The sequence below is a fragment of the Strix aluco genome, chromosome 4, assembly GCF_031877795.1.
Source record: "Strix aluco isolate bStrAlu1 chromosome 4, bStrAlu1.hap1, whole genome shotgun sequence".
Lineage (NCBI taxonomy): Eukaryota > Metazoa > Chordata > Aves > Strigiformes > Strigidae > Strix > Strix aluco.
The window spans coordinates 80,110,254-80,132,452 of NC_133934.1; the positions used below are offsets into that span (position 1 = coordinate 80,110,254).

Sequence of the window (22,199 nt, forward strand, 5' to 3'; positions counted from 1 at the left end):
GCAGTGTGCGGTCACCAGCCAAGGAGCACAACTGCCAGGACACGGCGCTCTGACCGGCAGATGGTGCTGAAGCACCAAAATCACCGACTATATCCTAAATAATACAAAGTCAATACAAAGTACCACCACCAAGAGGCCCAAATATATGTGTAGGCTTAGGAAACAAACGCTGTTTCAATATATTGCAGTGCCACTCACTAATGACTTATGGATTTTCTGTTAAGCAAAGAGACCTGTATTAGGCACACAGTTATCTAACCTAAATTTACTAAGTTGTGCTGAACATGCCCTCTTTCCATGCACAGCCACCGAAGAAAAAGTAAGAGAAGGTAAAAAAAGAACGTTTTTATGTGCAGAAGGGAGAAACTAAACAACTAGTCCTTACCACAAAATAGAAAATGTTGCCGTTTTGGATGAGCCTCTTCCCCAAACACACACACAGAATTTGCACCCCATATGTACATCAACCGCTATTATAATTACTTAGAAGGTTAAAATCCTGTTATCCTTAACCTGAGCAGAAAGGACAGACATGCAGGTTACTTAAGGGAGTGTCCACAGGGCAAGACACACTGGGTATGTGTACTGCAATGGCTGTACACAGGCATGGTCCAAGTCAGAGAGCCTTTCCTCTTTTACTAGGCGCTGCTTCCGAAAGAATGCATCTTCAAACTGGCAACGGTTTACCCGTGGATTTGTAAAGCACAATCTGTTGACTGTACAGCCACAGCTACAAGCCAACAGTTCTCACTATCACTGTGGAGATAAAACGTATTCCTGTTGACTTGAAATGCAACATGGACTGCTGCTGGGATCCCAGTTAACAGAAGACAAAAATAGTAAAATATTTCAAATTTAAAGATAAACATCTGTAGCAACCAAACTTCTGCACTCTAAGTACTACCAAATGCAAGCAAATTTTATGGTATAACAAACACAAAAACATAAGTAAATTTGAAGAGTTACCTTCACACCAAGATTGAAGAAAAATCTAAGAATATTCTTATCTAGGAAAAACAAACAGAAAAAGATCCGTGAAGACCTAAAATATTACACTTCATCTCAGCCAAAAATTAGTCCCTGCATAAAGTTCCATTTCAGTAGAGACACACTGGTATTAAGTTGCTGTCTGCACGTCTTTGATTGATTTGGGTGGGTTTTTTGCCACAGTGAGATATCTAAAACAAAACTGCAGTTTAAATTTCAATTTTAACAGTCTATGGAACTGAGTTTTTAAAGAATAGGTTCAGTAAACAAACTCACTGTGCAGTCAGACACAATATGTTCTTTACGGGCATATTCCATATTTGTAGTATGCCACAAGCTGTATTTTCACAGACCGGTAAGGAAATGCTCAACAATTTCCAAGCTTTTGATTACAAGACAAAACCTGTTACCATAAAAGGAAGCAGTTCTCTAAAGAAAATCCATTACATTCACAAAAACTCAAGTTATGGTGGGTCAAGCCAAGAACCACAAAATAATCCTATCAGATTTCCAGGTGTAACCACTTAAAATAACATTAGCAATGCAAACTAAAGAGTTACAACTCTATTCAGTATTCCCTTCCGCACGTTAAATCATGGAATGACAACAGTTAGGTCTCTCAACACGGACTAACAACAGGACCAAAGAGGTTGTCTTTATCTACATTTGAAGAAAATAAAACCTATCAGGAAAAATGGTACAAAGTCCAGACCTTCTTCTAGCTTCTCACCTTTAGGTAAGTCTTCCCCAGTATTGCACAGGGAGTAAGAGGGTGCAACAGCTCTTTCTCCCTTTTCACTAAAAGGGAATCCAGGGTATAGCGGATCCTGGTAAGGATTCAGAGTCTGAGGCAAAGGCATTAAAGGCTGGTTAACTGCTTGTAGCGACACAGGAACTCCAGCAACTGGAGCAGATGTTACCTGAGCCTGTGATACAATAGAGTCAGGTCCCGTTGCTGGGGCTGGCATCAATGAAGAAGCAGGTATTTGGGTTGGAATACCTAAGTGAAAAAAACATGTGTGTATGTGTGTGTGTATACATATATATAGCTCAACTATATACAATCACAAAAGAAAACTACAGCAGAAAAGCAAGTTTCAAAAGACAGGAGAAAACAAAGAAAAAAATGGTATTCAAGAAGACACAGGAGGAAATTCTTGCGTTGGGAAGTTACAAACAAAAGAAGATTTGGCTAAATGCAGAGAATAGTTTTCAGAAAGAGTGAAGCTTTCCAGAAATAGCTAAACCCTTTCCGTATTTATTTTTAAAATTATGAATACCAGAAGGAAATAGGAAGGGAAAAAAAGCAGCAAACCAAAACTTATCTGTCAATCTCCTCAGTTCTCATTCTGACTAGTCATTTACCGTCAACTCTGAGCTCAGATGAACTGGGCTGTGCATCTTCTGTCACAGATGTAGTCAAGTGTGACAGGATTATTACCGGATTATGTGAACACAGTATGCTAATTTGAAAGCTACTTCTTGCACAGAAACCCAACAGTGGGAGAGAAAATACAGCACCTGATCTAATAAGCAATATTGAATTTAAGCTAATTCCACGTATCAGAAGATATGCACAGCACAGAAAAAACATTACAGTGGCTTTGCAGCTCAGGTCCAAACAGATGTCATTAGTTCCAGACATACCAGACCCAATCTGAGTCCTCAGTGGATCAAGGAGCTTACTACATGGGACACAGAGCACAAACACACATCAAACTTCAACACACTAACAACGTGTTCTACCTTAAAGCAGATCCTCAGAATAAGCCCCCTCAAAACTCAACGCTATCCCACTCTGGAGGAAAACAAGAGAACTGAGCACGCATCCCTCTTCCACCTTCAGGTAGGAAGTAAAGCAAACTATACATACGGGCAATGAAAGATCTACTAGAACTCTCACTAGCTTTAAGCAAGGAGGAACTATATTCTTATAAATTACTGCCTTTGGAATGTGGAGTGAGATGAAACAGTGTCTCCTGGAGGCATCTTCAATTTAGCAAGAGGTTAAAAGGATTTTTCAGGGTTAGTTGTTTCTGATTTATGTTAATAGTTCTTCAAACCTGCTGGTCCATAAGTTGTTGGCTCACTTGGCCAAGCTGGTACGATGGCTGGTACAGAAGGCACTGCTGGAGGTAAATGCACCTCAGAAAAGACTGGTGAGGGTGTTGGAGTTATGCTCGGTAAGCATTCTGTCAGGTTCTACAAAAACAAAGAGATCACATAAAATTATTCTAAATCACCGTTGTCAGTGGCCCCTAATGTGTCAGACTTCTACCAAAGGCAGCTTGATGACTCCGTATTATCTACACTACCACCATCACCAAAGCAAAATATTAAGTTGTCACATATCAGGCTGCACACGTAAGAGATCTGAGATACATTACATCACTGTGTGAGGAACTCTGCACTGAGCTCTATCCAGAATGTGCCTGTACCACAGACAGCCATCAGTGTTATAACCACCTCCACAAGCATTAAATTTAAGTATCTCCCATCCAAAAGAAAAGCCACCCTCACAAACGATTACCAATAACCTTGAAGAAACCTGAAAAAGTAAAAGGTGAAGAATTTAAAGTGAAAAGCAGGGTTATTTTAGCAGAAAGATATGAAATAATCCCTCTCTCAAAAGAGAAAGGGCATACTTTTACTTTTCTATCAAGGGTTGTCCTTTTACAGTCTTCATAACAGATTCCTAACTGTAAATACAAACTCTTAGCATTATCACCATAGAAATTACTACGTAATTAAAAGCCAGTATTATAATACATACGTGGCTGTGATGAAGCTCCCCTTTGTCTGAAGTCTCCTGACTGGAAAACTTTGAAATCAAACAAACATTTCTTACTTGCTCAGCAAGGATCGGAGAATCTGTTTTGACTTGTTCCAAAGGAGATGAAGCTTTTGGATAACTCTCATCTTGACTATTCTTCTAAAGCAAAGTTAGAAACAACAGACACAGCTAGTCTAATAATAAGACATACTTTTCAAAGAGGCATTCAAAGATATTAAACCACACTACATACAAAGTGGGCTAAGCACCCAATCACTATTATACTAGTGTAACATTTTGCTCGTTGAAAGGACAGCAAAGGTTAAGAGCCAACAAGAGGCCACAAATCTTCACTGAACTTCAGAGATCATGGTCTGTTAGCACAGTAGCTATTAGTAAACATCAAATCTTCTGTGGTCCCATTATACTGAAAGTACAGACTGTACCAAGCAATTACAAATCCAGATTCCTAAGTGCTCTCGATAGCCCAGATTTGAGAACTCAGATGGCAGAGAAAGACTGTAAGTATGGGTGGGTTACAGGGGCTGAGGAAAGCTGACAGCAATACAAGCCTCCAACCTTAGAAGTATTTCACTAAAAGCTGTAAAGCAGCAGCAGCAATCACAGCTCTACAGGCAGCTATTGCTCTGCTAATCATGTATCAGAGAAGCAATAACATTAAAAAAAAATTTGGTCTTTTCTTTAAGATTACCTCAGATGAATTTGGCTCAAGCTTCTGACTTAAGTGGATCTGCCTGGAATTTGACTCTGTAACACCAAGACATAACCTAGTAAATGAACCATTACACCATTTATGGCTATCACAACTTAAGCCAGTTAAAGTTTGTCTTTCCAAAGTTAAACCTTCAAAACAAAACCTACCTCAGCACATATTACTTCAGAAAACTTAAACTTCAGTTTTTAATCAAAGATCAAAGCATCCAAAAATAAACAGTTGTTAGGGCAGTAACAGAGCAGCTACTTCAACCTGGGTTTTCAAAACTCTACAGGAGTTCTTTACCAGTGTTTGTTAATCATTTTGGTGACACTTGAGGGAAGTGGGAAAGAAATGTAGCTGTCTCTTTAAATATGTAACATTCATCCTAAATCCCTCCCAGTAAAAAAGAAATCAGTTTGTACTTTGCTTAAAGTGAAAACGTTTTGCATTTTCATATTCAAGCATTAAGATAACAGGAGCTTAAAGTCTTGTCTACTTTAGACTGAGTAGAAGATAGACCAGTTTAGAAGATTTCAACAGTTTAAAAGGTCTAGAAAGTTTTCAGACTGATGCAGACAGTTTAATTTCTTGAGCACCAGCAAACACTTGGTGGGGGAAGACAGTGTTGAAAAAACAGTCATGGCATCATCTTCATATAATAAGATCTGTACAAGTTCTTCACATTCTAGCTCACATTCAGATCTGGTTACTACTGCTGGTCAATCAAATTCATGCACATATGTTTAATAGTAGCCACTAAATAAGTTATGTACTTATTAGCTTAGTATATGCACCATCACAACTAGACAACAACGTACATTAAAACAATACTGATTGAGAATTACTGTCAATTCCCCAAGCACCAATAGGAATCCAGAAATACTCAGAAGGAAGTACAGTTTATTCCCCTAGGATTTTTAACCTAGTTTCAGAAGAGGCAACGCAATCCAGAGCATCACAAAAAGCAGAGAAAGCTGTATATGCCACGCACTTCAGCAAAACCTATCATGACACTGTAGTAAAGAGCTTTCTCTACGTGAACATTCTTTTTTGGCATTGCTGATGAAACAAGTTTTCAAATTAAACAAGTTTTCAGGTGTTTTGGAGAATGAAAAATAGGTAACATCAGTCTTTGTGAGACCATTCAAGAAGGCATGACATGTTGTAAGAAGGACTACAAAGACCAAGTACCATAAATACACGACAGCAGTGCCTCTGCTGTTGCAAAGGAACAACAAAAATTCAAAAAACAGAGGAAACCGCTTCTAAGAGGAGGCTAAAGAGTTTGAATTTTATTTAGTCAGAAGAAACAAAAAAAATATAAAGAAGCTGAGACCAAACTCAGTGCTTAGTTGTGGCAAAGCTGACAGGACAAAAAAATTTAAAAAAAAAATAAAACAACAAAAAAACCCAATCAATTGCATTTAGCGAAGACTTACTAACTACCTCCTGACAGCTATAGCTCTCATCTATTACTGCCACGTTCCACTTCCTCATAGAAGAGGAAAAGCTTAGAGTCAATGAAGAGAAGCTAAAGAGTGTTATAGCACATTGGGGGGAGGGAGGGAGAAAACCCAAGTAAATTTTGACCATGTGACAGCTCCTTCTACTGTAAAGGGGGGTGTAGTGTCAGCTCTTCTGTACACCATCTTCTCCCCTCTTTCTGTACCACTGTATGCTAAATCTTAACCATGCCACACATACTTTTACCTGCTTTTTCTCTTGAGTCCAGTAAGCACCCTTAATAATCCTTCCACAGGCACTTTCTGCCACACTCACTAGAATTTCAACAGGATCTAATTTACAGTAGCTCTAATAGTCTTTTTGTTTCTCTCATTCCTCTTCCCATTTACTACAAAAATCCCAGCAAGGAGTCTGCTCTCAGCCACATTCACAAAGCAGGGAAACATGTACTTTCTTCCCAAACCACACCTTTGCTACCTTGAGCCTAGCTTAGTTTGGCACTACTACTTATGATAATTTTCCCCTCATTGCCTAAAGAGATGCTCCATCTCAAATAAATTCTGAGGCTGGTAATATAAACAAGCCAACAAAAAAACCCCTTGATCTAAAAACATTTATTTTTACCTTTATCTTTCTGCTCTTCCATCTCTGCTGTCCACTTGCTGTTTCTTCTCTCATTATTTGAGAACTTCTTCTGGTTCAAGTTATCCACAGTCTGTGTAGCAGCCTGACAGACAGACTGATTCTAAAGTTTACAAAAGCAGAAATATTAATTTATATAAGAAGTCCAATGACACTTTGCCATCATCTGATATGATACTATTATGACTTCATGACACGTAATACTTATCCCTGTGATAGGAAGAAATGCGGTATGAAACCAATCTTGATCAGTAGCATTCAGATTCATCCACTCGTTCATTCATCGCTAAATTTTGCAAAGTGTTCTTTAAAATCATTCGTGTCATTAGTTTACATGACACAAAAACTGCTTCACTCGGACAACATCCACTTTAACATCACATCCTCCTTCTACAGGTGAGCAAACACAGCATACTGTTAACCACAGCTCAGAGAGAGAGAGAACAACCTATGTCCATTAAGCTTCAGTCTTAGCCTGCTCTTGAAGAGCTGTACATTTCTTCTTGATCACACCAACATATGTAATTACTGCTCAAGAACTGAAAGACAGCGCGCACGAAGCCACTTTCGCAAAACAAGAGATTTAAGGCCCATCCTTCACCTACTCATTCTTCCTGGTCTGGTTCTTGTTTCTGTTTGCCCCAGGATTCAAATCCAAAAGACACATCTCTAGAACAAACCTATGCAGACAGCAGCTCTTTGCCCACTGAGACTCCAATCGGCTTTCTTTACAAATTGGATCAGCAGAATAATCTCTCAAAATCCAAAGGCTACGCTCTTCCCTCAGACATAGCCAAGTCCACTCAGCTCCACAACAGAAAAAGAGCAAGTCTGACAAAGAACCTGCATTACTCATGACACCAGGCAAGTTCTCACTCCAGGAAGTTCTCAGGCTAAATAGAAAAGTGACTTATAAATAAAACAGGTTTTATGTGAACCATATCCAAACCAATCACCTAGTCACCTCTGATACTAATTCAAGCACCACAGTGCCATTTTACTGAGCTACTTCTCAGCTAAATTAAGCTGTACTTCAGAGCAAGTTCTGTCCTCACCTTGAGGTTTGATCCCACCATACAAGAAAAAGGCAACATTTGAGTAACTGTAAGGGAATGCAAAGCCTTCCAAAAAGACAGGAGGAACATGAAGAAAGAAGCCCACAGCTTCAGAAGCTCACACGTCTATCATATTTACATGCCTAAAGAACTGTGTACGGTGGACATTAATTATTCCTAGGGGAAACTACTACGTACGTGTCTTATCTTGACTACATAAAGCATTATAGATTCACATATTTCTATGTAGAAAGTGAGTGTGAAGAAAATATCCTTAACTTTTGAATTGTATGGTAATGCAAGGACAGCAAAACAATTGTTCATGGACAAGTATGAAAAATGCACTGTTAATTACAATGAAAACAGCATACATTGGAAAGAGCAGGAAAAGCTTGTTCATCCCTCTGCTGGATCTCATAAAGTGAACGAGACTCTTCTATAGCCTGCTTCTCCCTGCGTTCCTCTGGAGACAGGCCAAAGTAGTTACAATCTCTGCTGCCATGGTTCACATCTTCAGTTCTCTCCCGGTCTGGTTTTCTGTAAAGGAAAAAATGAAACGGGATCACTTTGACAAAGAAATTCACCAGTATCAAACACAATACAAACTCATGGTTTAGAAGGAAGAAAGATCATTATATAGTACTACTTATGTGGTTCCACATATACCAGATCCGTTTCTGCCTACTGCAAGTTACCCATACACATAAAATTTAAGGAAGGGAAAGAATGGATTTTGTCCATGATTTATTCAGTTCAATACAATTTTGACAGACTTTATAACAAACAGTAATTACTAGATTGTAGTTAAAAAACAAATGCCTCCATCAAGTGATCTAATCCATTTCTGTGCCAACTGAGAACTGACCACCACCCACCTGCTATCTATAGAACATGCAAGAGAAAGCTGGGGAAGAAGATTTCTGTGAATACAGCAACAAAAGGGAAAATGCATTATAATTTTCAGTGTCTGAAGCAACACTACAGAAGATTTACATCACTGTTTCAGCTTTCTCAATTACTTAACTAAAGATTTTAGGATAATCATGTATTTCGGTTAAAGGTGGAAGAAAAATGCCCTTAAAATGTTGCATGTGGCAGAATCCAGAGACAACGCAGCCCCATTTATTCCATAAAGAGTTACGATATAGAAGAATGACAGAATAGACCATGAAGAGTCTGGGTTTGTAGCAAAGTACAGAATAGTCTTTTAGATAAGATAGAAGAGTTGCAATGATGAAGACAGAAACTCTGCTGCAACAGCACAATGGATCAGAAAGTCACTACCAACAAACACAGGCAAAACGCTGTTCTGTACTCCTTCAAGTGATCGGTCATAACACGCAGCAGATCTCTAAGACAAGTTCTGCAGAAACTGAGGAAAGATCTTAGCCGAGCCCGAGAAGCGCTACTTGGACATTACTTCAGCCCCAACCAGGAAAAAAAACCAAAACCAACATCCACTTTTCAAGAAGAAACCACAATTCTGTGTACAATGCTTCCAGGGGAGATGCTGCCATGCAAGAAAAAAAGTGGGAGCTTATGATGGCAGTGATTTTGAAAAAGAAATAATTATTTTTCCTGTGCTTGTGTGTATTCTTAAGGACTTGGAACACTTCTTAAGATTTCAATGGCAACATATTTCAAAAGATCATGTTGGAAGCATCTGAAGCAGGCACCTGTGCTCCAAGAAGCTCTGCTAGAGTTCAAGATAAGGAAGATGTTAATTGCAGTTTTACCTTACAGTCTGGGAAGGATTCCTGCCTGGAGCTTTTTGCTCAGTTGAGGTCTGATGAGGTTGGGGTCCAGAACATAAGAACTGATGCTGCCTGGTTCCCACAGTATGCTGAAGTCGAGGAGGTAGTGCTGACTGGGGTTTTATTGACTTGCTCTGATTCTTTGGCCCTCTGCAATCTGCATCTGTGATAAAGACGTGAAAATAGATATTTGTTTTTTAATCATTTTTTAAGCTTTTTGGGAAAAAACATCTGATAATAAAGGTTCTGCCACACAAAGACAGGTACAATCCTACCAGGCTGAGCATTCTGCCCCCATGTTGAGAAAAACTTTTTTATCTTCTTCCCTGGCACAGTGTTCCAGCCCTCCATAGGAGAGGCCTGTGGAAGAGGTTTAAGGCTCTTCAGTGAGACAGCATGCCTACAAAACAAGGAATTATGGAGGGAAAAATATCTTAAAAGACCGGACTGGGGCTTGCATAAATTAATACCACACATTTACTAAGACCGATAGATCTTTCCATTTTTAAGAACATTGGATTCAAAGTCCTTTGTTCTTTATGATTATACTCAAGCAATATGTAGAAGAACAAGAAGTGTTCTTTTTTTGTTGTTGTTTTTAAATAGAACTCTGATAAGTTAATGCAAACTTATCCAGTAAAGAATGATAAGCCATTTGTGAAGTGAGTATCAAAATGTCTTCAGGGCAGACAGAAAAGAAGAATGATCAGAAAAAGCAATATACTCAGATAAACTTATCACAAGCTCTGCAATAGATGTAAAGGTTGAAAAACATTGTATTGGTGGTTTATATCCCAGAGCAATTACTGTGTTTTTAATTGAGGATGCTGTAGGATGTCCAAGCAACTGTTTACATTTGAAAGGAAGACATTCAAATCTATAATAGTTCAAATCAGGTTAAATCTCAATTTAGAAAGGGAATAAACTGCAAGACAATCTTCAGATCTCACAACTTTTTTTTTTTTTTTTAACAGAGGAGATTAATGGGCATCTTTCTCCTTCCCTCATTTACCTTGACTGAAAGTGATTCCTCTTCCCAAACTACACTCATCTGTGGGGGATTTTTTGCCTCAGAAGAGTTACAGAAGTTACAGCAAAGCTCAAGAAGATGTCTCAAAGTACCACCCCACCTCCCACCAAAAAAAACAACAAACAAAAAATCCCCATCACCCCAAATAACCAAAACCACCACCACTACCACCCCAGAAAAAACAAACAACAATAACAACCAACCAGCAACACACAAAAACAACCCACAACCCCCACCAACAACTTTAAACAGTTTAGCCGAAGGTAGGACAAAGATGACGCTGATCTAAACTTGGCATTGTCTGTATAAAATCAGACAGAGCTACTCAACCAGAGAAGCCAGGTGCTTTGATGGACCTCTTAATATGAAAAGCTTGTCACAGATCTAGCATCCAATTATTAAGCACAACAAGCAACACTTAATTAGGATGGTGTCAATCTGTTTAAATCTTGTGCCAAAAAAAAAATTATCTAATACTAACATAGTTACTGTTTCACTCTTCAAGTAATATCCAGACTACTTAGCACTAAAGAAAAAAGTCTGATGTGACAATCAATTCAGAAACCCTTTTTCCTTTTTTTATTTAGTACACGGTTTTCTTAACAACTTTGTGGTAGTACCGCTTCAAGTAAAGAAGTAGATACGCTTCAGGGGCTGAAATGAACTCTGAACTAAAGTAAGGCTGCCATTACTAAGGTTCAGTTTGGCACTCTTTTCCAAAAGAAATTAAGCACTTACTTTGCTCCAAGCTCTTCTACGAATACAACAACTGGCCCATTCTCTGAACAAACTTCTTGAATATGGGCATTATAAAATTTCCCATTATGGTCTAAGCGCACCTATAAGCAAAAAGAATAAGGGAAAAAAAAAACGTGCATTGGCTTCAAAGAAGACAACAAAAGGACGTAACTCTCTAAATTGTCAGCAGTGTTAAAAACAGAACATTTCCTCTGGGCAACAGAAGACCTGAGAAATAAACATCACATAATTCAGTAAAAGTATCAAAAGCAAGTCTTCAACCTATATCACTTCTTTCTCCAAAAAGAAATAAAAATACTATTAAAAAAAATTTAAAAAACCACACACAAAAACAAAACCCAGAAAGCTTGCTGGGTAACACTATTTAATGAAATACAGCTTTCAAAACTACATGAGAAAGTTAAGAGTAACCAGTGTATTAAGGCTTTTCAGCTTTACTGAAAACACTTTCTCTCAGAATACAACCCAAAGCTTTTACTTGTTAAAATCCATGTAGAGCAAAGAAAAATTACTAACTTGAGTGAAATTTAGTTTAATTAAGAACATAAGGACCACCAATTATTTCTGAAGTTATTCTTCAGAAAGATTTTTAAAACAACTAAAAAAAGTTCAGACATGATCACAGCATTACTTGTCTGACTGACACTCCATGTTCTTAAAATTCTTCCATTAAATACAAAATAACGTTTCATAACATTATGCTACAACATTTGGCTTTCCCATTGTATTAATTTGGTCAACTCCACTTTTCACTATTTACCCCATCTTCCAGTCCCATGTTTTTATCCCATATATTTACTGTCTTGCCACGTACATAGAAAATTTGACAAAGAAAGTATGTTGATTACTAGAGGTTTTTCTACTAGTAATATCTGAAACCTTCAGTAAATACTACACAAGACAGCCTTAGGGTCTTAAAAACAAATTTTAAGCCTGTACTATTAAGCAATAAATAATCAACTCCATATTAGGAGTTTTTGTTTGTTTTGTGTGGAGTTTTGGGGGTTTGTGGAGTTTTTTTGAAGTTTAGAGATGTGTTTTTCCTGCAATTTAGTCACTATGCTTAATTCCATTACACAAATAAAAAAGGTACAACCTGAAAGAGCCCCCATGCTGCATGATAAACCTAATTGAATATTTTCATATTAATATTAATAATTTCAATAGATGGTCGAATATCCTAGAAAGAACCATATTTAGTCATGTACCACCAGTTTCGTTAACACACCTAAGGAGATTAATCTACAATCTGAGTACTATAGAATTTAATGGCAAATCTTATTTCTTCTTAAGCAGCAATACATACTACAAATTTTAATAGAATTTAAAGAGCAATTGTATAACACACTTCGAATACTTCGAGAGGAAGTATCGCCCAGAACATCAGGATCTTCACTAAAGTGAGCTGCATTCCATTACTTGAAAGTAATGCAATTAGAACAAAGCCAGTTTACAAACAGTAATCATTATCTCTAGAGTTGAACATAAATACATGGAACTATGATGCTGGGTTTGGTCTCTCCAAAGAACAGCCTATATGACGAAACACTACAATTTTCTTCTTCATTGTGCAACTGTATTCACACCAACACTTTATCATGCAGCAGTATGATAAAGCTAGTACAGCCATCAGCAAAAGATGCAGCGGAGATATCGACTAGTTAGCTTATGGAGCTCACCGAGAAAGCAGAGCTTAGCCTGAACTTGCCCTAAATGCACCTACTTCTCACAGAGACTAGCACTCCACAACACTGAGCAAGGACCCATGGAGGCAAGCCTGCACAAACTTATTTGCATACGTTAAGGTCCACAGTCATCTTAAATACACTCTTGAAGTTAACCTTGTGACGTTTTTAATGGAGTAAAATCGCACTGATCAGATGTCTTTTACATGCCTTTTCTACATGCATGCTGTAAGTCATTAACACCAGCACCAATTAAATAATGAGCATAGGCACAGTTGAAGACACAAGCAAAGAATATTTAGAAAGTAGCAATTACACATCAAAATAGTTAATAGAGGAATAACCAGCACCTAGAGCAAAATGTTAACGTCTCTATAAACTACAATTCAATACTACTTACTTTACATTTATCTCCAACTGAGTATTGCATGCCAGCAGCAATAGAAAAATCTTGTTTTTGCTGATCTGTAAATACATTAGCAGAGATATGCTGTCACTTAAAATATGCCGAGAGTTACTTTCTTAATGTAGTAAAACTGCAAACCAGAAGTTCAGGCCCTAAATCTGCACGCTGACCCATGTGAGGAAGACCACTGCCTAAACCCAAACTACCATTTGCATCCCTGGTCTTCAAGAGGGCTTCACTTTATGCATCAGCTTGCAAAAGTTGAAGCTTTTAAGTATTTGGTTACTTACCCCATTTGGATTGGAGCCAAACATCATATTCAACATTTCTGTAAACTGATGGATTGAGTGATTTAAGAACTTTTTTCGGTAAGACCAACAAGGTGGGATTCCCATTGTTCTTAAGGTGCTGAACAGGAAACAGAACAAAGTGCTAAATGGTCAACTACACAAAGATACACAGTTTTCCACTTTTCAATCACAGTGCTCAAGCTTTAAACTGAAATACAAAGAAGGTGAAAATACATAAAGCATAAAGAGCTTTGAAAAAAATAATTCAATGGTGTTCTTTTAATCATACCAGAACAAAATTAAGAAATAAGCAGCATTAAAAAGGACACTATCCACATTTTGGCACATCAAAAGCAAATATTACTTTTCAAAGAAATCAGTAGTTTTTAAGATATTGCATGTTAGGAAAACTAGAAGCTCAAGATTCTCTCATGAACATTAAGCACTGAAAAATACAGCAAAACTATTAGGAAGAAAATAAATCTTAACATATAAATACCTTGTTGCCAGAGACAGACTTCAATCCATTCATATCACTAACTGTTGTAGCTTTACTTCTGCAAAAGGACAGAAGCAAGCTGTGGTAATACAGTATTAATAAGGCCTGGAGAGCAGGTAAGAAACACCTTGCAAGTGGATAAAAATCCTGAAACTACCACTCTCTACATGTTTTTCCACAACAGGCATACCACAGAACATCTTCATCTCTTAAAATGAAAAAGCTAAGTCTAAAACAAGAACTACATTTCTGTATCATAGAAAGCTAAAAATAAGATTTTTGTTTCTAACTACAAGTTTTAAGAAGCCTAACTTGCATGTCCTGACTTAGCCATCACTTAAGGAAAAAAAAGAGGGGAGGGGGCAGGCAAGGGAAACAAAAAATTCCTCTAAAATTTTTGCAACTATGCGAGGAAAACATAGCAAAAGCAGACATAAAAGAACCCCAAAAAAACCAAAACTCAAAACCAAAAGCCACTCCATTAGTTAATTGGCATCAGGCACTCCAATTTACTTTTTCTACACCTGACATTGCTGGAAAATTACTTTCCACAGAGAAAAACCAAGTATTTTTCCCTACAGCAGTTGTAGGCAACTGTCAGCATTAACTTCTCCCAAAACCAAAATAAACTATTACATTTAATAACAACATAACTGAAAAGTTCACATTTATAAAATGAGAAAGATCTTCTGGAAAACTAGGTAATGAAACAAGCTGAAGTCAACTTTAACACAAGCAAAAAATTTAAGACTTCATAAACACAGCAAAGTGTTCGTAATTTGGGTTAACTAGGTCAAAAGTCACACACACTAGGTCTTGCATCATAAGACATATGGTTTAAATCACAACCATTGAGTTTGATAGTCTCATGTGAGTATATGACCTTCATTTACAAAGGTGCTATGGAGGTTAGCAGTGTATTTTCTTATCAATCCCAAAGATACAGGGTAATGCTACTGCATATGAAGCCCAGGAAAGCTCCAAGAACAGAAAGGAATAAAGAAGGTTTCCACTCTCTGACATTTAACTACAATAATTGTTTCCCGAGGCAGAAATACTTTGTATTTTAATTGGAAATGTTCTCCAGTATTTTTTTTTCCAAACAAGAAAGGAAGCTAATCCCTTTCCCAGAACTTGGTTTTCTTTCTGTGGTGATTTCCATCATCTTCCTTTCTGTTGTTTTCAGCTTGAGATAAAAATCAGCTCCCAACGTCTCAAAGAATTTCTTCTGCCACATGCCACACAGACTACAGCAGAGCCCCCAGAAAGGCCTTTAATGACGTTCAGCGGGAAGAGGGGACATGATGCACTAATATAGCATAATCTCCATGGCTTCAATGGAATTTCACACAAGCCAGGGTTTTAAGAACAGCATTAAACAGAAGAAAAACTGCCGCTATGTAAATGCAAAAATGGCACTGTGAAAGACTTACTGTGCAAAAGGAATCAGTAGGTCAAAATCTCAAAGCTAGCTAGAGCATCCAGGTCCAGCAAAAGGAAAACCCACAAATATAATCACTTCATAAAGATCAAGGAACAAAATGGAGCAAGCTACATCTGTATTTCTCCATTAGCTACATCTCAAGCAGGCATTTCAGCCCCCAGATGTGGAAGCAACACGAGTTGGATTAGATTCCTGTAACTCTACTCAGTTGCAAGAGTGAGCCAAGTAGTTCTCCTGGAGTTTACCATGCCAGACTGGCAAGCTGACAGTTCTCCCAGGGGATTCTGCTATTTTAAACAGGAAGAGGAACATGTTGCAATGGCAATATTCCATTATGTAAAGAGACCCAAAGCTAGACTGCAGGAAAAACAGAGGAACCAGAACCCTGTCCTTAGGTACAGTGAAGATTACACATTTCATTCTTTCATAGTTCTAACCTTACCTCTTTGTGCTTCTTTTCTTAGTAATTTAGAAATGTTTTCAGCCCTAACTTAGATTCTACTACCCACCAGAAATTCAGAAAACTCATTTAACATGTACTGCCCACAGGCACCTTACATTAACTTTTAGATCCCATTTACCTGTAGTTGTCATCTTCTGAATCTGAAGCAGATACTTCACTGCTACCATTACTCTCCTCTGTCACACCAACAGCACTAAGTTCTGCTATGATTTTCTTTACATCCGTATCAAATACTTTCTCATAAAGCAACTCGTACAGCAGAGCTGGGGAAGAGGAGAAGAATGTGGAAGGGCAAAATCAATTACAAGGTAAATTAGGTTTTATACCACCATTACAGACACATTTCAAATTACTTCAATCAAAGCAAGCACATTTTGATGTGTTAACTGAAACAGTGAAGGCATCAGAAGCAAAACCAGCTGCAGCTACTATGGCTTAATGGGTATGCATGAAACTACTAGAAATCAGGTCTCTTGACAGGCAAATTTGGCCTCTGCCTTGTAACTCTGCACACAGGCAGAGACTTCATGAAGAATTAGAATCCTTGTAGGGACTGTCACAGTGACCCACCAAACCTGAATAGGACCTTTGGGCATTTCTGAAATCTAGTAAAGAAAACAATAATCCCTGAAGACAGGTATTTTTTGCACATGCAACCCCTGTAATTTCTGTGACAAGTTACACACACAAGGATAATTTTAACATAAACAGTTAGTTTGCTAACACAGACTGAAACACAAAATTAAAACCAGAATGTTGACCAAAGACAATGCAACAGATTATAAATTAGCACAGCAACATTTTCTGTTTACATTAGACCACCAAGATTCAAAGAGGCAGGTAAATCTTCTCCTCTTGGTATATAATCTGCTTTGTCAAGAATCAGGACACAATAAGAAGTCATGCTTTGGCAAAATCATAGTTATTGACAATTCAAATGGAAAACTAGGCCACTAAAGAATGACTGTAATAAATTTTCATACAGAGCCTTTTCCTGAAACCTGATAGTGATCATTTTAAGATTTTTGGTAAAAACACGTGCTTTTAACTAACCAACATAATACTTACATTGGCACAAAGCAGCCTTTTCTGAATACTCTATGGGATAAACAATATCATAGTGGTTTCCATTTGAGAAGCACAGCAATACCTATTAAAAAAACCACACAGACACTTTAGGTTTTGCATCTCACTTGGTTTTTCATATGAGCACTACCTTTTAAACTCAATTTAATGTACCAATGCACTTTTTATCTCTCAGGATCTCAAAGTATCAATAAAATGATAAAAATGTTTAGCAGATGTCCTATAAACCAAAAAGAATTTGACCGAAAGTCAAGAAAAATTCAAGACAGGGGTAGCTATGTGAGTTAGCACTTCTAAATTGATTTCTACAGAATTTTTGATTACTGGGAAGATACACCACACCCCAAATATGGACCATCTGTGCTACATGTATTAACAGAATAGCTGCCTTAAATATGTACAAATGAAATTTTTAAAATTGAATTCTCAGAACATTTCATTGTGTTGAATAAGACTCACATGAAACTACTTGCTGTTTATAGTCTTAATTGAGCCTTTCACAATAGCGATAATTTTTTTTTTTTTTTACCTTATCAGAAAAGCCATTTTCAGTTACATGTGAAGGAGAAGCATTTGGTTCCCGGTATATTATGAAATCTTTCCTATGAAAAAAGTAGCAGTTAAGAATTCACTTAAAAATTAGTATCAATAAAAATCAGAATAGTCAAGTCAAGTTCAAGGAACATACATAACCACAGAAAACACTTAGTGGAAAAGAATACTGGAAAAGATGAGTACAACTATCACTGGTCAAAAAAAAGGCTTACTTTTATGAAAGAATATACTAGAGTAACATGTGCTGGCACAACATGCACAGACCCAATGACAAGTAAAACAAACATGGCTGTCTAGAGCCTCCCCAGGCCTGGAGAAATTCATTATACTTTGCCACTTGGAAACCCACCAGAAGAAAGAGGAGGTCGGTTTTATGAATAGAGACAGGACACAGTGGTAAGTTTCCAGAAGGTGAGGAATGGCTTAGGCTACATCTGTACTAGCAGATTGATTACATGTGTGCGAGAACCCTTTTGGGCTGGGAGACCAGCTAACAGAACAGCCCACGTCTCTGCTCAGAAATTCTTCTTGCCTCCCAAATCAAGTTCTCGTGCTCAGAGGGGTCCACAGGACATTTCTACTCCCAAAGGGTGACCCAGCTGCTACAGTGTGCTAAGGAGCATGCCGAAAGCCCAACAGACCATCAGCAGGCACCACCCGAGGATCAGATACTGTAATCGCGCTCCACCACCTCTGAAAACCATGCCCTCCACCTGTCTCAGTTTTTTCCTGTGTAGCAAGAACAATCATCTTCTGCATTTTAAAATGATAATACACTGCAAAAGAGACATTCAGAGGGCTCAATTTCCCTTTTTCTTTGGATAAAAACTCCGTGAAACGTGGAGTCTAACACCATGCTGTGTTCATTAGACTCAAATTGCTGGATTTAAAGTGGCAAAGAAGCCCTGCTAGTCCAAAAAAGCTTCGCGAGCACAATACAGAAGACAGGAGAGCGGGACAAGGTTAAGCAATCCAACTGTAGTCATCAGAGTATGATGCAGAATTTACAAATTTAGTAATGAATTCATCTCGCTTCTCAGGGATACCAGGGAACTGATACACTAATGGACTCTGAGAAACTGAGAGAATGGCAGCAAACTTTTTGGAAAGCTTGGAGCAAACCAGCAGATAGTGTGCCACTGCGGTGTTGGCAGACACTCATCAAAGGTATCAGTCTAGTAGAGTTTTTCAAAACAGGTTTACAAAATTTTTATTCCTGCAAACTAAATTTGGGTACCTCATCTCATTTAAGAGGATTAAAAATACCATAAATTAAGAGTTGAGCTACTACAGTTAAGCAAATTTGGAATTTACATTCCACACTTCCTAGTTCTTTTTTTAGCTTGTTAGATTAGAAAGCGTAAAAGTGGAACTGGATATGAAGTGACAAATACAGGAAAATCCACAACTGATACCGACATGACATGCTATTTGATTTTTTGTTTTCTAAAACCTGAAAGACTATCAATCTTTGCTACTTATTTTTCTGCTATAATCAGTCTGTCATGATCTTAAATTTAATTACTTTCTCTCTCTCTTTTATCCATAATCCTCCCTACAAATTCTTTGCTCAGCAACCTATCACTTCCTTCAACTTCTGCCTTGCTCACACAAGCAAAAGTTTTATTAGTCTTGCAAAATTATTAAGTATATTCACAGGTGCAGTTTCTGGATTTAAAAAAAAAAAAAAAAAAAAAAATCACAAAACAAAACTTTCTATAACAACTCAGAAAAAGTAATTCTGAGAGGAAAAGAATTTCATAGCTCAGAGACTTACCCACTTAAAGGAGGCAAGGAAAATTTACTAGATAGCCAAATTATACTTGTGATAGATCTGAGGAGTGAAAATGACAACAAACCTATTCATACTGCATTTCTGTCCTGTGCTTGAAAAGTCTTAAACTCTCTCACTTCTCCCCTTGGCACAGAACAAGAAATTCATACTTCTGCTTGCCTTCAGTCTGACAGCATGCAGGAAGGGAAGCAGCTCTTTCCCCCTACCTCCATCACTATTTCTACTTTTCCCAGAGCCTCTAAATTGCCTTTTTAATAGAGGCCAGTCTTCCCAAAACAAGTATGGCAGCAACAATTCTTGTGTGTTCACCTCTGCAGTGAAGTACTACCTATACTTGCAATTATGCCCCAAGACTCCTCTTGCTTCCAATGGAAATTTAAAAAATACTATTATCAACCAGGATTTGTCTCTGTATTTGCTTACCAGTCATGGTCCTGGATACCAATGTATCATGACTTCCAAATAAACTGCTGCTATTTCATGAAAATACATTTCTCATGACCAGAAATACAACAGAAAAATGACAACCATCCAATTCCAACATAATCAGGCATGTAATTTTGTTGACTTAAATTGAGTTACACCCCTCCACACCGTGGCTCGATCTAACCCTCAGACTTCTCTCTAAGCCTCCAGCCAAAACATTACTCTTTCAGTTCAGTGCTCTTCCTCCCATACAGCACATGCAACTCCAAACTGTCCCATTAACCACATAAATGCAAAGATAGAATTTTATGCAATTTCCTGCACTTAGCACTAAGTACCTGAAAGTAATAACTAGTTTGTTTCTTATCAACTGTCTCATCAAGAGTCAAAGTATAAAGTCATGAATTTACAGTACACATTTTAAAGTACTACATTTTTATCTAGTTTACAAACAGCAGAAAGAGAAGATGCTGTACATTGCTCATTCCTTTGCACAGTCATTAGAAAGCAGTTATTAATCTTTCTTCACAAAGTATTATGAAACAATATGCTGAATATTTACATATAGGATTATATTTAATAAAAACACATCAGCAAAACTGTTCATCACCAAGAGAAGTGTTTATCTATGCCCAATTACCAAAATGTTTCTTAAGCATAGCTCAAGTTATGGCCCTTGACAAACTCATACTATTTCATCTATGCTGATACAGTAGAAAGAGGAAAACTTACACAAGAAAGAGAGAGTAAGCTACAGCAGTACACCAGGTAGTCTTACATCAGTACATACAAGTTCATACAGGGGAGGTGAGAGAAGGGCTTTCTAGCATACGGCCTACAATACTCCTATCCCTAAGCTACGTCAGAGCATTGGTACAGAGGTAATAAATAAATGGGTACAGCCCACAGCTTGGCAATAGCGTTAGTGTTAAAGCCTTGGTGAGAAATAAGAAAAGCAATTTTAACAGACAAATTAGAATGTGAAAATTAACAAATTTATTTTAGTTGCACACATGAGACACACAACTTATTGCAAACCTGTATTCAAACTCCCTATTAAAAGTCATTTTCAAAGTTCACTGTTCTATTTTTATTTAATAGCTTGACAGCTGCAATTTTCAAAGCATATTAGTTATTTTCTGGAGAACTACAGTATAACATACAATTCCATCTTTGCTATTCCAACTGATTCACTAAGAAAACAACGGATCTCAATAAAATGTAAAGGTTTTCTTACTTGTACATAAGAGAAAGGGCACTTATTTCTACTTGTCCAACCCATTCCTGTATTGAAAAAAAAAAAAATTAAGTTCAAACAAAGTCAAAATTATTATACTTCCTCCTGTGTAGATCAAGAGAAGCAAGAAATCATTGCCAAAACCAAATGTATTAACACTGAGTCTGGAGTTCAGCTGAGACACTCTGATTGTATTTGAAGGTTTTTTTGAAATAACAGTAACTATTCCTGTAAAGTGGTTAAGGGGTACAAGCTAGGGGGATTTTTTCCCAAACTAGAAATGGATGTGTATGAAAACCAAGAGAACTAAAAACAATCACATAAATGCAGATCTACCACTGAAGAGTATGATTTTGAAAGGTGATACAGTGGTTTTTTTTCTTTTGTTAAACAACCAGCACTCTAGCTTTTCAAAAGTGATTTTTGAAAAAAGTGAGCGTCAGATTTGCCAAGCGCTTTTAAAAATGTTACTCACTACCTTCAAAACTGTCTGGTTTTGTGGGTCTTTAGCTATAGATGAACTGGAAAAAGAACCTTGAGGCTTAACTCGCATGCGTAAAACAGAGATAACTTCCATACAAATATACTGATACATTCTTGTGAAGTGCTCCAACACGAAGGAGACAGACCACTTCCAAACAGCCAAAATAAACTTGTGATAGTTAGTTGCATTTCTCATGGAAGCAGCTGTATATCGGTACCTAAAGACCAAAAATCTGCCCTTTAAAGCTGTTAAACAGTGAAATGTCAGTAACACCATAACCCAGACTCATATCATAGAGAAGTTAAAACTTGTTTCTTCCATTACCAGCCTAACTATTGTAATGCGCTTCAGTATGATGCAATTAGATCTTCCTCCTTTTATTCTTAACCTTTTTTTGGTTCTTTTTAAAATTCTTACTAAATTAAAAATGACTGAAATTAAGTTTGGGGTAGAAATTTGTAGCAGTTCAACTTTTTTAAATCATTTTTTAGAATTCTCATGACAATTTTCAAATATAGAATAACATAATACTAATTGATCATGTAAAAAAGCTACAATATGTTTTATTTTAAAAAAATTTTTAAACATTATTAGACATGTATGAAAAAGACATTTTCTATACACACAGTGCAGTGCTGTGAACCATT

At 37.3% G+C, this 22,199-nt stretch overlaps 1 protein-coding gene across 6 annotated transcripts in view; it reads right to left on the minus strand.

Annotated features, from left to right (window-relative positions):
- The window catches only part of OTUD4 (OTU deubiquitinase 4), a 35,995-nt gene that overhangs the window by 4,547 nt on the left and 9,249 nt on the right, over positions 1–22,199 (minus strand). For 2 of the 6 annotated variants that reach the window (XM_074823739.1, XM_074823740.1), the window contains 17 exons: positions 21,069–21,115; positions 17,585–17,657; positions 17,038–17,119; positions 16,088–16,232; positions 14,063–14,120; positions 13,564–13,681; positions 13,268–13,332; positions 11,162–11,262; positions 9,669–9,793; positions 9,376–9,556; positions 8,011–8,176; positions 6,567–6,687; positions 4,473–4,528; positions 3,761–3,919; positions 3,051–3,189; positions 1,718–1,987; positions 967–1,007 (listed from right to left, as the gene is read on the minus strand). In XM_074823739.1, coding sequence (XP_074679840.1) covers positions 967–1,007; positions 1,718–1,987; positions 3,051–3,189; positions 3,761–3,919; positions 4,473–4,528; positions 6,567–6,687; positions 8,011–8,176; positions 9,376–9,556; positions 9,669–9,793; positions 11,162–11,262; positions 13,268–13,332; positions 13,564–13,681; positions 14,063–14,120; positions 16,088–16,232; positions 17,038–17,119; positions 17,585–17,657; positions 21,069–21,115 — 1,947 coding nt within the window. The remainder of the gene's footprint in view (positions 1–966; positions 1,008–1,717; positions 1,988–3,050; positions 3,190–3,760; positions 3,920–4,472; positions 4,529–6,566; positions 6,688–8,010; positions 8,177–9,375; positions 9,557–9,668; positions 9,794–11,161; positions 11,263–13,267; positions 13,333–13,563; positions 13,682–14,062; positions 14,121–16,087; positions 16,233–17,037; positions 17,120–17,584; positions 17,658–21,068; positions 21,116–22,199) is intronic. The other 4 variants (XM_074823744.1, XM_074823742.1, XM_074823745.1 and 1 more) reach the window with 4 other exon arrangements.